The 16,412-nt window shown below is 35.4% G+C and overlaps 2 protein-coding genes across 2 annotated transcripts; one reads left to right on the forward strand and one right to left on the reverse strand.

Annotated features, from left to right (window-relative positions):
• The first annotated feature begins 834 nt into the window (after positions 1-834).
• Positions 835-3,961, forward strand: LOC130967718 (exonuclease V, chloroplastic-like). The gene is made up of 7 exons (XM_057892708.1): positions 835-1,457; positions 1,748-1,852; positions 1,950-2,071; positions 2,595-2,744; positions 2,839-3,010; positions 3,258-3,334; positions 3,448-3,961. Exons 1-7 carry the CDS (start codon positions 1,041-1,043, stop codon positions 3,719-3,721), a joined length of 1,317 nt encoding a protein of 438 aa, XP_057748691.1. The 5' UTR covers positions 835-1,040; the 3' UTR covers positions 3,722-3,961.
• Positions 3,935-16,292, reverse strand: LOC130967717 (tRNA ligase 1). The gene is made up of 27 exons (XM_057892707.1): positions 16,037-16,292; positions 15,211-15,666; positions 15,074-15,124; positions 14,875-14,957; positions 14,506-14,605; positions 13,693-13,771; positions 13,148-13,271; positions 12,419-12,525; positions 11,647-11,775; positions 11,246-11,310; positions 10,795-10,959; positions 10,524-10,684; positions 10,368-10,399; positions 9,971-10,134; positions 9,789-9,868; positions 9,002-9,067; positions 8,606-8,895; positions 8,153-8,260; positions 7,644-7,741; positions 6,969-7,029; positions 6,540-6,616; positions 6,341-6,412; positions 6,192-6,268; positions 5,794-5,874; positions 5,131-5,233; positions 4,833-4,991; positions 3,935-4,659 (listed from the first exon to the last, which is right to left on the reverse strand). Exons 1-27 carry the CDS (start codon positions 16,166-16,168, stop codon positions 4,270-4,272), a joined length of 3,510 nt encoding a protein of 1,169 aa, XP_057748690.1. The 5' UTR covers positions 16,169-16,292; the 3' UTR covers positions 3,935-4,269.
• Positions 16,293-16,412: the final 120 nt, after the last annotated feature.

The following is a 16,412-nucleotide window of genomic DNA, read 5'->3' on the forward strand; positions in this document are numbered from 1 at the left end:
GTAATTGGGTTATTTTATAAAATTTAATTTTAATACACTAAAAATATAAAATATTTTATATAATAATTTATTATATTTATTTTTTAAATAATTATTTAAACAATTAATATAAAAAAAATTATTTTTATTGATTTAATATTATATGACTAAATTTATATGTAAAACTGTCAACAATGTATTATTTTAGTATTATTTTATGTAATATGATTAGAGAATTAGAAAATTCTTTCTTTCGTTTTGTGTCTCTTCCCTATATACTAAAGTTGTAAATAAAATATAAACAACATAAAAAAAATCTTATTGTAAGCAAATGATGTCCGTGTAATCTATAATTTTGATTATTAATTAAGATTGTTTACCCCTTGAATTTAATGATGAATTCTAAAAAATTATTACAATAGTGTCATTTGGTGTTTTGTAAGAACTATGTACAATATATATATTAAAATATATATTAAAAATAAGATAAATTATATAAACATATTAGTAATTGAATTTAATGTATAAATATAATTTTTGTTAATTTGATTATATTATTTTTAAAATTTGACTATAAAAAAAATATAAATATGTGATAATTTTATAGTCTAATGCATTAATGATTTATTTTGTGTGTAATATAACTAAAAATATTAGCAACAAGTTTACAATTATAAACCTATAATTCAAATAACATAAATTTTTTATCATTATTTAAAAAGTTTTAGAGTCGAGTCTCACTCCTAACTTAGAAAAAAATATAACTAAAAATATTTACCATATATACTAACTTGCCTACAAATCAATCAACTACTATATAACCATATAATTTGTTAAGGTTAGTTTGTGGAAGAAGATTGTTTTTTAGAACTTAAAAGGTTGAAAGTTGAACCAAAGAGTAAGAAAGACCGAAGGGGCAAGCAATATGCAATGAATTCAATTTCTGATTTCTGATGAAGAAAAGAGAAAGAGAAAAGAAAGGGTGAGTGGGGTGCACTGCAAATCGAGGTGTGCCCTCAAACCGCGCCGATTCGAACGGTCAACTTTCTCACGACACAAACATGGCCGAGACATCCTCGGAGGAGAAGTTGAGTGTCGTGAACGACAACAACCATAAAAGTACAAATAATATCCCAATTGAGATCGTGAGTGATGAAGAAATGGCTCTCATTGAAGCTGCTTTTGCTTTAGCTTCTTCCTCTTCTGCTCGCTCTCTTTCTCTTTCTGCTTCCATTCGATCTTCTTCTTCACCTTCTCCTCCTTCTCCCCTTCTTCACACCAACGCTCTTTCCATCAAATCAATCACTCTTCTCGCCAAGCGAAGGTTATCAACTGAAACTAGCAATGGCAATGGCAATGGCAATGTTAACCACCCTGATATTGAAGACCTCTTGCCCAAGAAAACAAGGCTCCATGATTCATTTCTCCACCGATATAGAAGGAGCCGAGGCTTGTCCGTCACTGATCTCACTGCCGCGGTAATCAATTTTCAATCTTTTCATATTTTTTTCAAATGGGGTGTTTGAGATTTGTGCTCATTTCATTGTGCTAATTGCTAAAGATTAAACGGTGTTAGTATTTTCTACCTAATTGGCAAAAAGCCCTTTTTCTTTCAGCTCAATTCAGTTTCTTTCTGAAAAAGGAAACACCAATATTCGTTTGGTTAATTGATAAATGCATTCATTCATATTATTTGTGTATGAATGCTTTGGTAGTTTGGTTTGTTATTGATGGCAATTTGACATAAGTGATTTCAATGTTGAGGTAGGAATGGTGCGAGAAACAGAAGGAATTCTCTCTTACCCGCGGTGGCCGGAGGACCACCAAGGCAATGAGAGCTGGTATTGCTAGACATGTGGAGCTTGAAGAAGAGGTACATACTATTGTTTGATTGATATCATGTTGTAAACTTTTATGATCATTTGGACCATTTTGTAATATCTATGAACACTCATTGTATTGCTGTGAAGGTTATGAAACGGGTGGCGGTGAAGATCGCCACGAAAGAAGATGGTTGGGCCCTGAAGTTTCTTAATTTTATTCATGGTGTGAATCAATTATTGTTTACAGGGTTAACTCGCGAACTGCCAATGTAAGCTAATGATACTTCACAAGCCATGTATGTGTTAGGAGTTGAGCGTGTGATTCTAGTATTAAAGCATAAAGGGCAGCCAGCCTAACCTGATGATTATATCAGTGGCTATTTCCACAGCTTGAACCGTGACCTTAAGGTCACACGGGATAACTCAACAATTTCTCCAAGGCTCCCCTTCTATTAAAAAATGGAATACTTGCTTAAAGTTGATATTGTAAGACTCAATTTGATGCTATTGTAATACCAAAATCAGCTACTAAAATCAGCCACTAATGTTTTGTGTATAAATACATGTGTGATTTAATTGATTTTCAATATGTAGTTGTATTCCAACATGTATTTTATACTGGTGGCTGATTTTAGTATACAAGTAGCATAGTCGTAATAATAAGTAATAACACTTTGCAGTTGATAGAAATATAAAATTTACTGAAGCGACTTAAAGAAGTCTTGTGTTGTTGGTGGGATTCTGTTGTGTTTTTGTTTTGATGATGATGAGACTTCTAACTTCTGTTGTCAGAATAGCATATATAGGCAATGTATGGATGGTGGGAGTGATTGATGAGATTCAGATGCCATTAACAAAAGAACATCATAATCCAATATTAATTGACACCAAAACTCGTGTTCGAGATACACTTCCTTCTGAAGCGCAACGAAGAAACGGAAGGTATGCTGGATCTTCTGCCATGCATTTTGTTCTGTCAAATGAGATATTGTGTCCTAATGCGTTTGATTGAATCATTATATGTTATATTTGGTAGGTTTCAACTGATGTGTTACAAGTACTTGTGGGACAATACAATCGCCAATGATTTCCCTTCTGGAAAGTTTTTCACTTATTTTAGCTTAAACCCTCACCATATTCTTGCCGAAGATCTGCAAGTGACAATTGCTGGCTCCGATTTCTGTGTATCTGCAAGTGACAAGAATCTGGTGTGTATTTCAATCATGAACAAATTAAATTACTAAGCTCTACTTGAGTATAGCCTTAAAGTTTGTTTTGATATCGGAAAAGTACCTCTCAAGTTTTTCATGAAAGCATTAGTCCCAACCCTTTGTCAAACATTTTCACAATACCACAATATTTTACAGAAGTGATTTCAGTTGGTTAATGATTGAAGCATGCTTCTACGGTCTACATATGTTTCTTTCCTAATTTGATTACTTGGAGAAAATGCAGACCCTTGATGATATGGTGAGATATTACACAAACACCTTGAAGATGCTAGCCCCTGCTCATGATCAGCTTCTGTTAAGGTGAGTGCAAAGTTATGGCTCTGGCAATATTGTTCATTGATCCCTTTGGCAAGGACTTCAAAATGCTTTCTCTCTCTTCTAAGGAGTACATGGTTTTGTTTTCGTCATGTCAGATATGAGTATCAAGAAGATAAGTCATTGCTGGCGGAAGATAAATTTGAGTATGATTCTGAATGGTTAAAGAATCAGATTCAAAGTTGTCTTGAGTTTTGGCATGGACAACGAGAGGCAAGCTATGCACCTGAAGATGAGCGCTGGAAATGTCGATACTGTCAATTTGCCAGAGACTGCGAAGGATATGCTGAGAGTATGACACCAAAGGAAGATTCAAATGATGATACCTGCGTCACTCACCGAGAAGACATTTCTTCTCAAATCAGCTCATAATATTCGACCAGGCTGATGATATAAGCCTAGGCCTAGTGTTAAAGTTGTTTAATTTATTTATTTATCAACAAGCTTTGTTGTTGTATGCATGTCTGTTAATTATTTGACAACCAAATTATCATTCTCATGTATAGTGTTAAATTGATTGAGATAGTGGTACACTGAAAAGCATACGAAACACCAATGTGCTGTCTTTGGTTGCATATCTATATCGAATGTATCGAATGAATTTTTTATTGACGTTTTTGTTGGACACATCGTAGGAGAGGAGAGGGGAAAAAAATCCTTTTGACAGCAACACCAACCCTAAGACACATATTCCATTGGAAAAAATACATATAAATTGATAACTTAACATGAAAGAGAACCAAGTGAAACAAGCTAAGACGGGAATACCCCACTCAATTGCAGAAATCACCTTGTAATAAGCCTATATGTACACAAATATCTCTAGTAAATGTTCGCTCCTACAAAATTTTTTCCATCATCTCTTGATGTAGTGCCATGGGGATTTAGGAATTTGGAAGGGTAGATGAGGAACTGAATGCTCAAAAGAACTCCATTGTGCTGGATATATTGATGGGAGGATTGAAGACAATCCTATTTGCTTTCCCATCTGCAAGCAAATGTGGCAACATGTTGGCCTCTTTGGCAGAAACGCCTTCAGCAGTCCATAGGGTAACATGAGGCCACTCATTCTTGGAATCTATCTTCTCACCTTCAACTGACCCCGGAAATGCTTCAAATGCAGCCATCTTATCAGAGTAGAGTAGTGCTGTAAGCTCCACTGGTACCTTCTTATGCAGGAAAAGGCCATAGTCAGCTACAGCTTTGATGCCGTGACTTCTCTTGTGGGCAAGAGTCAAATGAGCACGATTAAGATTCTCTAATTTCTTGTCTTTAAGGAAAGCTTCAATCTTGGGATCCTTCTTGGCTAACTGCATACATAGATATTACAGAATCAAACATTCTTTCTAGATGAAATACACGTAGGAGTGAACTTTATTCCCCAACAAAATAGTTCTAGTAGCTACCAAAAGTATATAAAAGTATAGAGTTAATTGATATATTGAAGAGAGCACAATTCAAGAAGAGCAGACGTTTCCCTTACATTGTTAAGAACGGCATGAATTTCTGTAACTGGTAGACTGAGGGCAGCAAAAACGATGGTTCCAAGTTTCCTCTCCTCGGTAACTGGCGGTATGTAATCACCCTTGGCAACCTTCTGTAATTCTTCCTGAACTTGCTGGACAGCAAACTCAAACGGAACCTGCAGATGTTGTGAGCGAAAGCAATAACAGCTTAAACCAGGAGATAATAGTTGGTTATATTAAATGAGAAAAGGAGATAACAGCGAAGAAAAATGTGCGGGGTGTGAATAGAGGAAGAACAATGCCAGATGTACTAGCCTGAACTGAATTCAAATAGTCAGCATTCCCAGAAAGGATGTCTCGTAGTTGTTTCTCCCATTTTGTCCATTCCTGTGCATAAGACCCCTTGGTAGATTCTAATCTGTCACAATAATGATCAATGCAAGACTATGTAAACTTCTCAGTTTATAGCAAAAACCTTGAAGATAAGGAATAAAAGTAAACAAGAGGCTAGTAGACAGATCAACCAAGCCTGTCATCAATCAAGATAATGGACATTACATATACTTCGACTACAGTTCTATATGGCCACCATAGAAATGGCAATGTTGATCAAATTACAAGAAAGAAAGAAGAGGAAGGAAAGAAGGAAAAAGAGAAGGGGGAGGGGGTGAACAACTTCAAAAAGGTTCCAATCTTAAAGAGGGATTGATTTTCAGGTACTAAAGTTCCTGAAATTTCAATGTCTACTATTGGCCATTGTCGACATTTTGCTCCCTTGAAATATAGGTGATACAGTTTTTAACTAATATATTTTTCTGTAAATCATATTTGTTGTTACAACCTATTCAATTTAATTTGAAATGATCCTGACATCTACTTACTACAAGTTTTCTAAAAAGATTCAAGAAACAAAATCTGGACACAGAAAATAGTGTAATAGTTTCTACAGTATACGAACTAAAATTCTATAAGACTGACCTTCCATGTCTTTTAGTGTGAAGCTTATATAGATCAATTCCTTCCTCCAGGACAGAGTGCAAAGCCTCAGGAAGGGGAGTCCTACGGACAGATGAAAGCATAACAAAATAAGTAATAGTGATAAGAGGACTAATGATTATAATCTATTCTAAATGTTTTTAAATGTCAACAATTTTCCACCATGACCTATCTCTTATAATTTATAAATCAAGGTATTCCAATTTGGAACTAGGAAACAATATTTAAATTGAGGAGAATCAATTGTCAGTTGTTTTAATAAACAAAAGTATAGACAATGATGGAATACAATGAATGCTACCAGGCTGTTAAATTGCTATTAGAACAAATATATATATAATTGTTATGAAGTACTAACATAAGTATTAACATAAATGTACCTATCCGGCTTCAACAGTGGCATCTTGACAAGCGACCCAAAACGCTCAATTAATTCACTCTCAAACTCTTTACGGCTCTGACATTGGCAAAATCAGTTTAGAAACTAATAAAACCTAGAAATGGAGTCCAAATAAAAGAAGCATCATACCTTGCCCTCATAGAGGTGATAAAACATTAGAAGCACATAGCCAGCATTTGGAGATGCCTTGTCCAGATTTCCCTTCAAAAATTTGAAAAAGAAGGGGGGGGGGGGGGGGGGGGGGGCAGGGGGAATCAGAGATGGAAGGTAACAAAACCTCTGGAAAATTGAAGGATTGTATATTTCAGAAAAATAAGGAGATATATACCGGATGATTGACTCGTTGAAGCACACGAAACATGAAAACAGCTAATGCATCAAGGGAAAACGGATTTGTATCAGTTCCTGCAGAATCGAAGATACAGATATATTCAGACGAGAAAGAAACTAAAACTCATTTCAGAATTTCAAGTTCTTTATCACCAAGACATAGTGTGGCATATGCTTCTGATCAATGCATACCTAGTATTTGTTGTTAGCCTCATTCTTTTGAGGACCAATTCTTTAGTCACAGTTTAAAAGCCAAATAAATACTCAGTTCACTCTGGTTGCTTTGGACTCGAGTATAACACAAAGAAAGATTGAGTAAATGCTTCCTAATTGGTTTATGTTGGGCTAGAAGATGCTGCCCTTATATAATATAGCAGACACTAACGGATATAGTCAAGAAAAAAGTAGGATTAACCACAAACCCAACCTTCGGAATCCGGCACAATGGGAACAGCAGATGCCCTGGTTCTGCGACACATGTCTTCTATCTGCATATTTGATTTTGTTAATGCATATAGAGTTTTAACAGTTATATGATGCAGAGAAAGGCATAATTGATGATAAACATTGTAGATTAAATTAAATTAAACCAAAAAAAGAAGCAAGTGATTTCCCTAAAGCTAATTTCATGACAAAAATAAATATCAATTCAAGCCTCACAAAGGCAACTCATCAAAACATGAACAAGAATGCATGGCCATCATATTACTTTTTCTGTTTGCTAGTCTAAGAGAAGTGTGGGAACATGGTACTATCCTGGCCATTCACAAGGAAAATAAAAGGCCACCTGACAAAAGATTTTAATTCAGTGGGGGCAATGAGTTTCCAATTATTGAATTGTTCTTTCTTATTTCATTTTTAATGTCAACCACAACTCAAATTTAATTTGCTCCCCTTCCACTGCATGAATTGACAACATCCAATGGAAGCAAGATCAAGTACTAAACAATTAAATATGAAAATGATACCATCGACAGAAGAATAGTCACAAAAGTACTAAACGAGATCCTATTAACAACAGGGAAAGAGATACGAGAGGGAACCAAGTGTGGGGAAGAGAAAACATAATTTCAAGAGACCACAATGAAATAACTTAACCAACCAATCTCCAAACTTCTTCATTTGGGGCATTCTTGTCAGCAAGCATTATAGACTTTGGTTTCCTTCTGCGTTCTTCAGCCACTTTCTGCCAATATTTTCCTGTTGATAAGCCACAAAATTTAGTTATCTGAGAAGAATTGATTGGTAAATATATATATTCAAGTATTATAAGCAATGCTAAGAGAGAATGGACCCCTCATGTAAAAATTTAACATGATCATATACAAAAATTTCATGATTGATGAGGGGAAGAGGACCTTAACCTAGGTCTCATAAGAAAATATAATCAATGGAGAAAATCCACATGATCAAATATGTGAACTTTCCACATACTAAGGTACTTTCTTAACCTAACTATCAAGACTAACACATGATCCCAGTGATCGTTTACAACTTCAATAAATAGGAACAACCAAGTGAGGGGAATAATCCTGAATCATATTAGGAAGAACTTTTACAATTTAAAAACCAACGTTTGTCCATTTCTAGATCCTATAGGAGAAATATTACCTTTTATCATATCACCCATGAGACTATGAATTGGCCGCTCATCTCCTAATCCTTCTTTAGCCTTTAGCAATTCTTTGCAAAGGGCAGACTTAGCACAACCAGGTATTCCTGGAAGAAAAGGAAAACCTCTTATAGATAAGTAATAACAAAGACCAAGCTGCATAACTACACTTAAGAAAAATGTCATCATCATGGGTTCACCTACAACAAAATCAATTATGCCTGAATTACACACACAAGCAATTAGAAAAGATTGTCACAAACTCTCTCTCCTAAACTAGCTTAGCATCTAACAAATTCTAAAACAAAATCCTCATTGTGATTACAGTAAAACACCATGAAGTCACTCAATAATGCTAGCTGAAACTGATTCCTATGCAGTAGAAAAACAGCCAACTCATCAACTTGACATATTTTAACGTTGCTGAAGGTTTCACATATAAGTAGAATTACCAGGAAAAAATACAATCAGCCCATCAGCTTTTGGGACTGTGTCTTGAACTGGGATACTAGGTCCAGGTGAAACTGACTCCCGCTCTGCTGCAAGATCACCTTCTTCATCCTGGCCTTCCTCAACAATGGCCAAGAAATCTTCAGTCCTAACTAAATTACCCACAGAGCCTATTAGAGCCTGGTTCAGAGGACTTCGTCTTCCGAATTGTTCAAGGAAAGGTTCAGCTTCACTAAGATAAGTTGATGATGATAGTTGCTTATTTCCATACTTCCTTCTTATAAAGACAGCCCTGTATGCGAGAATATATCTTAATCGATTACACCAACCAAAATAGGAAAACAAAGAATAGACAAACAGATAGGAGAAGAGAAAAATGACTAGAATTGCAGGTGTACCATTCATCAAGCATCTTGCTAAGTTCTCTCTGCTTTCCTGGGGAAGTTCCCCATATTTTCATTTGTCTGTGATGTCAAAGCAAATGAATATAAGATAAAGAATATAAAATTTGTTCAAATTACAAACTACGTAGACAAAAGAATAAACATATTACCAACATATTCCTAATCCTTTAATATTACATCTTCAATAACAAGTTTATTATGCTAAATAATTGGTTATGCCCTTGGAATTACTGAACCAGAACTGAATAACTAACATGCTGATAAAACATGTCATGAAGGAGGACATAGACGAAGGATAGGGTATAACACAGGTTTGGAATTAATGGCGGTTTACTTTTTCTTGGTTTATTTGTCTCGCATTAAGTTGCTTGGGTATGTGGGTGGCTGCAGGTGTTAGTTGTTTAGAACACAAACGCTTCTAACGATGTAACACATACTACAAATGAATCTAGTCGAGAATCAAAGTTTATCCGCTAAAGTCCTTATGTGCATGCCATGTGGTACCATTTTGAAGAGTTATTAAAGAAACCTTCTTATGAAGCAACAATTCATGCTTAATATACTTCCTAGGCCATAAAGATCATTTCTATGGCAATCGTGTTTTTCAACCTAACTGATGGTGAAAAAGATGCTCAGATGTGAAAATGTACATTAACTTGGAACATGCATTTAAAAATAAACTATGCAATACAATTATGTGTCGTTAAATTTTCCATCAAAATATATGAAAGCAAACTATAATATACTTTCAGCTGTCAAATACAAGCCCCGTTAAACTTACCTTAGGTAATAAGCCTTGTAAGCACCTGGACCTTCTTTAAACAGAATTGACAAGCCATTTCGAATGAGAAATGTTCGCAACTAAGGAGGAGAGGTAAAATAAGATAGAAAGTTACAATAACAAAATGAATTCTTCCTCATAAATAATACAAATAAGAATTAAGTTCAAGCACTAATCCATACCTTATACGTAAGAAATTTCAATTTGACCATTAAGTTTGCATCTTCATCAGCTAATTCTTCTTTCTCAGAGCTATCACTACCACTTTCACTTGTACTATTATTCTTTGAAATTTCAGTGGTTCTCTCCTTGTTTGCCTTGAATAAATTGATATCAACAAAGAATCCTGGGCATACGTTAAGTTCTTAGAGAGCTGTGACGAAATGATAATAACAAGCAGCATATATTTGTTTATAAACAATTATACACATATCAAATACAACTTTTGAAACGTGAGACTAGCAAGAACCACCACATGTGAATAAGACAATTAACAATTGACCACAAGTGAGTCAGAATCATTAGCTTGTAAATCTCAGAATAAATGAATAGATAGATTAAAAGGAAAAAAGCATTTACCTCGATATAGTGGCCATAATCCAGGTTTATGCCTGAAAGTGCCAAACATTTGCAGCTCAGAAGTTATCAAGTAAAATTTATTTTGCAAGATAATAGAAGGCTCTCTAGAAAATTAATAAGCTGAGCATTCAACAATAAATCAGATTGAAATGGGACCTCATTTCTTTCTGGTATCTCCTGAAAGCTGAGTCACTGTGTACATGAATGACCATTTTGTAGAAAAGATTGTCACTTGATATGTCATCAACTTTGTGGAAGTTATGATAACATTTGAATGCAGCGGGGAAGCGTTTTTCTCTCATCAACCGGACAACTTCCTGACTCAAATTTAAAAAGAAAGATATAACTATGAACTGAACGATTTAGTACAGTTTGGCATAATTAACAAATTTCCATGTGTAACTATATGATTTAAGGATGTACTGACCTGCAACTTTTTAGTTGAATAGTCTGCAGGATTGGTTTGCAAAAACTTTGAAAGAACAGATCGGTCTGCATTTCTTGAATGAGAATCAGTAGCACCGATCCCAAACCAATCCGAGTAGTCGGGACAAAAAGAACTACCAACACCCTCAAGAAGAGCTTTTATTTGCTGTAGAAGAATAACAAAACACAATAGTCAATTCATCTACTTAAAAATCCATCTGGATTTGGATCCTTTCATGAATGAACTTGTCACTAAACAAATAGCAAGAACAGGGTGAATGTGGAACCACATATCCTACATTGGGTCTCAAATAGGGTTCCATCCCACTGTTGCCTAGTTTTTTGACACTCCTAGCTTGACAAGATGGTATCATAAACTGATGACCCAGATCCAAATCCACCTTAAGAATTGCAATAGAATGAATTCAAATCAAGATGTATTTATGCTGTACCTGTTTTTCATCAGACCTATTTGCAGCACAAATTTCCCTTAGACTTGGTCCCAAATCAAGGGCATCTGAAGGAGAATGGAAAAAATTATATGCTATTTCAACTTTCTTTGAACTTCAACTAACAATTAGGAGGAGCAAAAAGGTATGCTTTTAGCAAGAAACGGGTTTAAGTCATTATCACAGAAAAAAAAGGGTTCCATTTGCATAACCCAAATCCAATTTTCAGGTACTCTTGATCAAACATTGGTACTATGCATAAAAGGGATTATTCAATGATCCTAAGCCCTGGCATATCTAATTCTCTTTCCTCAACTAACGAGCATAGTAACAATAAAATAACAAGGCATAAGATGCGGTACAGCAGCTAGCACACAATATATAGAGAGAACCACTGATCATACCTCCATCAGCAGGTGGAAAAGGGTATTCTTTCAAAATTTTCCTCATATGATTTGGACTATCATGACTCACAAGACGAGCTACGAGACCCTCCAGAATTTCACCTTGGGCCTTTATATGGTCTTTTGAACCTACATTTATGAAAATAGATATAACAATGAATTTTACAAAAAACTCATGCAAAGAGAATTTGGACAACGATGACGACAACAACAACAACAACAACAACAACAACAACAACAACAACAACAACAACAGCAGCAGCAGAAGAAGATGAAAACAAAATGTCAAAATAAACATATCTCAGGTGGAATGAAAAGGAAATAACATAGAACAAAACTATAAACTATATACTTGATCCATTTGAAACATTAAAAAGTTCAAAGTTCATAGATAGATAGAAATTCAATTCAGCGTCGAATATATTCCTTGCTACATCACCAAAAGTTTACTTCAAAAATATCTTGGTCCTCTATGGTGGATGCAGAAGTGGGAGATGATGATCATGGTAAGAAGTAAGCAAAGTTGAATACGGCATCAAGTGTCCATGTAATATTATTCCGTTCGGAGATGTTATATATTTCTCCATTGTGCAAAACATATTCTTTTAAATCATCATTTGAAAGTGGCTTTTAACCAAATACTTTGACTTCAGATAGAACATTTTCATGTATGAAAAAACAAGGAAAGATAAAAATATAGAACACTTTTGTGTATGACACTGTCAAGCATAGGGCACGAAGATCAAGTAAAATGAATTGTGCTAATCTTAACCTGGTACAGATATATCTGCAATTTCATCAAGAGCCTTGCATACCGGTGTTGCAGTACCCTCCTCACATAAAGCATCATAGGCAGCAAAGAAGGATGATGCTGATTTCCTATGTTTACATAAAGAAATGAAAGTGAAATTCAATTGGCTTGTCCACAAAAAACCTCAAAACAGATAATATTAAGGTCCAAGTCAACATGTATGTGTTGAATAAAATAGCTCGAACCCTTGTATTTATTAAAATAACATTGACCATCCTTATAAATATTACACTAAGTACCCGTTAAGGGATGTCAATGTAATTTACCCAAAAACTGAAGTATATCCATCAAAATAAGAAAATCAATCAAAGGAGGTGAGATAGGGATCGTAGGGAACTCGTGTACCACGATTCCTTATAACAATAAGGTAATCGTGATAGATGAACCCAGACAGTAAATGAACCAAACAGTTTCTTTCGGTTAAAATTCAAAATTCCTCTGCAACTTCCTAAATAAAATAAGAAAACACCTAATATACCATATAAACACATAAAACTATGGATTCAAAAAACAAAAGGTGTTCAATTTAAACATATTTAAGTAGAAATGATCCAGAATTAAAGTGCAACTCCAAAGTCGGAAACTGGATTCGAAAGAAATATAATATTTGAGTCATTTATGATATGCTAAGCAATATACATCCTCTATTTATTTTCTTAATGTAAAAGAAAAAAGATCCTGAATGTTCACCTTGTTGAAAACAGCCACACATGATTTGTAGGTAGGCGCCATTTTCTGCAGAAAGCAATTATTTCAGGAGTTGAATAGAACCTTGGCTTTCCATTGCCCAATTCAGTAACTGCTGTAACTACCGCTGTTCAGAAAAAGACAATATCAATGAAGTTAAGATACAAAAGAATGTTATGCAAAACTCCACATGGAGTAAATCTTGGAATCATTTGAGTTGGATGCATTTGTTGTTTCCATGTAAGAATTAACTCATACACTTCTGTGGAAAACTTCATTGCTTTCTCAACTCCAGATACTGGGGAAAACAGTGACCCGTGTACCTTTCAATTGTTTTAATAGTCAAGGTTGTGGATCAAAAATAACTTAATAAAAGATCTAAGGAAGATGTAGACCAAACCTTGCTCTCTCTATATATATATATTTGAAACAAAGAATTAACATGACAAATTTGTAATGATTTCCATGACCATGAAGCTTTGATCTTGTGTGTACAACATTAGTTAACATTGAGTTTCTTGAATGAACCAAAAAATAATCGTTCATACCATAATCTTCTCGGGGACGCTGTCCATGATCACCAAGAACAGCAGTTACAAGTTCCATTGATATGCACATGTGGTTTCTCTGAAAAAGAAGATAATAATGACAGTTTTAAGCATGACTTAAACTAGAGATTAAATAAAAGTAGCATTACAATCCTAGATAGGTATCATTATCAACTTATCTACACATGGTGAATATAATTAACAACCACATGAACTGAAAAGTGCATGCACAACAAGAGAGATCACAAAATGCATTGAATTATGAAAAAGAAACACAACTGGGAAGATATTGATTTTTTTTAAAATAAGAAAAACAGAAAATGAAGTCATCCACATGTTTCAAGACCATCACATTATTTGTACGCAAATCATTAGTAAATCACTGCATAATTAATTCTGCAAACAATTGTAAATTAGTATACATACTACCCAAAAATGAAAGAGCAAAGTGGGTTCAGCAGATAGTTAGCAATTAACAATATCAAACTAAGGTATCTATGCTCAAACAGTACAAATTACACAAGGACATGCAGCCTGAATTTTTTCAGATAAAAAGCTCTTAATTTGCACAAAGTGGCCCAATGTTTGGAACAGAAAATACAACAATTCTTAACCTAATAAATTAAGCATCCATGGAAATGTTTTAATGGAATAAACTTAAGAAAAATGCAAAAACTGAAAAGGGGGGGAGGGGGGGGAGATACTGCATTTTCTTTCTAATTCCATGCTTGATAATCATTGCATTTCCAAACATGTTTGCCACTACCACAAAGCCCAGATGCTATTCAATTTTATACTAATTTCCAAAATTACCTCAAGAAAATCATTAAATTCAGCTTGTTTTTTAGAAGCCGCAGCTCCCCAAGCCTCGCGAAACATCCGCCCAAGTACAAATACACCAACAGCAGTATATCTGCAACAATGGAAAAGAGCAATGAACCATAAATAAAAATATTAACCGCATAAAGAAAGCATAACAAAGGGATATGAGTAGAGGGAGAAATGGAGGCCAAGGGAATGTACTCCTAGCAAATTATTTATTTATGAATGAAAAACTATCATGCCCTAAGGCATGACCATTATCCACGTTGCTGCATGACTACTATTCAAGAAAAAAAACGAGCATAAGGTAAATAAGGAAACAAAAAATTCCAAAATATACATAATCTGTCACAAACATACATATTTCCAAAACTATTTTTCGCATAAGCTCCACCTTCATGACCCGCATACATAAAAAGAGAACCAGAGTGTTTGAGAGAAACCTGCACATGCAGGACAACAAGATTAACTCCACCAATGAAAATCAATAAAATCATAAAAATCACACGATTCAACAATTTCCCAACTAACACAAAAATTTAAAGCACAACAAACATACCTCTAACGTAGCCAAACCTTTAGATACCATCTCAATCATTCTTATCCTTATCTACAGGCAAATAGAACAACCATAATATAAGCAATATTTTCAGAACTAAACGTACACTGAATTGTTTAAAAAGCACATGATCAAACCTCTTGATCTGACTTCTCATTCTCGAATTTTGGGTAGAAAGTAGCTCTGATTTGCGCCTGCGAGTATGTGGAGTTGTCCACAGTAAATTTCTCCAACAAATTACCGCTAAACAACTTGCTCAAACTGGGACTACCACTCGTTTTGGGCGAAGCCACAACAGCTTCAGCCCCTGCAGCAGCAGCAGCAGCAGCATCAGCTGCACCTTTACCGGCCATTTCAGCTTCGGCAGTTGCGACTCCGCTCGCAGTTCCATAAGATTTCGGTTTCCAAATCACCTTCCTATCTTGGCCACCAGCTCCAACACTGGTTTTCGCCGCCCTGCTTTCAGCAATACGCAATCCGGCAAGGCCGTTAGTAACTGTTTCAGCTGAACCAGAAGTAGTTGCGCCTCCCCCAGCCGCAGCCGATAATTCCCCTTCGCGTTTCGGTTTCTCCTTCCATTGTTGTCCCCTCCGCTGCAGAAAAATTGAACAGTCTCTCACTCACTCAATTAATCAAACAATCACTTCAAAATCTAGCGCGTTTCGAAGCTCGAAGCTAGCTCCGATCGAGAATCGGAACAGTATTCTAGAAATTCGAGTTTCAAACACGACAGTTAATCAGCTATAACTAACTAACTAACTACTTTGAGGTGAATTAACAAACGAGAACCGATTTGCGGAGAACCGATTCGCGCGAAAGCAGGTAAGATGAAAATCAAAACGACAGTTAATCAGTTATAAATAACTAACTACTCTGAGGTGAGTTAACAAACGAGAATCTGATTCGCGCGAAAGCAGGTAAGATGAAAATTAAAACGAAATAAAAAGATCGTAAAGTGAGTACCTGATTGCGAGGCATTGGGATGAGTGAGAAAGGAGAAGGAGGAGAAGCGAGAGTTCTGTAGGGATGGGAAAATGGAAGTAAGAGGAAGGTTCTGGAAGAGAGAGTGCAGAGAAGCCTCTGCGGTGCCGACATTCAAGTGAGTGAGACGGTTATAAATAAAATAAGTGAGAGAGGGTGTGAGGTGTAAGGAAATGGGAGAAGGGAGGAGGAAGAGAGTGAAAAACGCACACTCCAGATGCGACCCAGTAAACGAACGCCAACCAAGTAACGTGGGTTTTAGGTTCCACAGTCTCACAGCTCCCATGTCTATATGCCTTAAACCCCTTCTTCAGGAGTTAAAGTCCCTTTTCTCTGTTTTTTTTTCTTTTTCTTTTTC

This window comes from Arachis stenosperma, chromosome 3, assembly GCF_014773155.1.
Source record: "Arachis stenosperma cultivar V10309 chromosome 3, arast.V10309.gnm1.PFL2, whole genome shotgun sequence".
Taxonomy (NCBI): domain Eukaryota; kingdom Viridiplantae; phylum Streptophyta; class Magnoliopsida; order Fabales; family Fabaceae; genus Arachis; species Arachis stenosperma.

Excerpts from the sequence above, each read along its gene's own strand:
- LOC130967718 (XM_057892708.1), top strand. The coding sequence starts at position 1,041 with ATGGCCGAGACATCCTCGGAGGAGAAGTTGAGTGTCGTGAACGACAAC. Across the intron at positions 1,853-1,949 it reads ATGTGGAGCTTGAAGAAGAG|GTTATGAAACGGGTGGCGGT; the intron begins GTACATACTATT and ends ATTGCTGTGAAG. Across the intron at positions 3,335-3,447 it reads CATGATCAGCTTCTGTTAAG|ATATGAGTATCAAGAAGATA; the intron begins GTGAGTGCAAAG and ends TCGTCATGTCAG.
- LOC130967717 (XM_057892707.1), bottom strand. The coding sequence starts at position 16,168 with ATGTCGGCACCGCAGAGGCTTCTCTGCACTCTCTCTTCCAGAACCTTC. Across the intron at positions 14,958-15,073 it reads AAGGTTTGGCTACGTTAGAG|GTTTCTCTCAAACACTCTGG; the intron begins GTATGTTTGTTG and ends CTGCATGTGCAG. Across the intron at positions 11,776-12,418 it reads TGCAGATATATCTGTACCAG|GTTCAAAAGACCATATAAAG; the intron begins GTTAAGATTAGC and ends TCATAAATGTAG.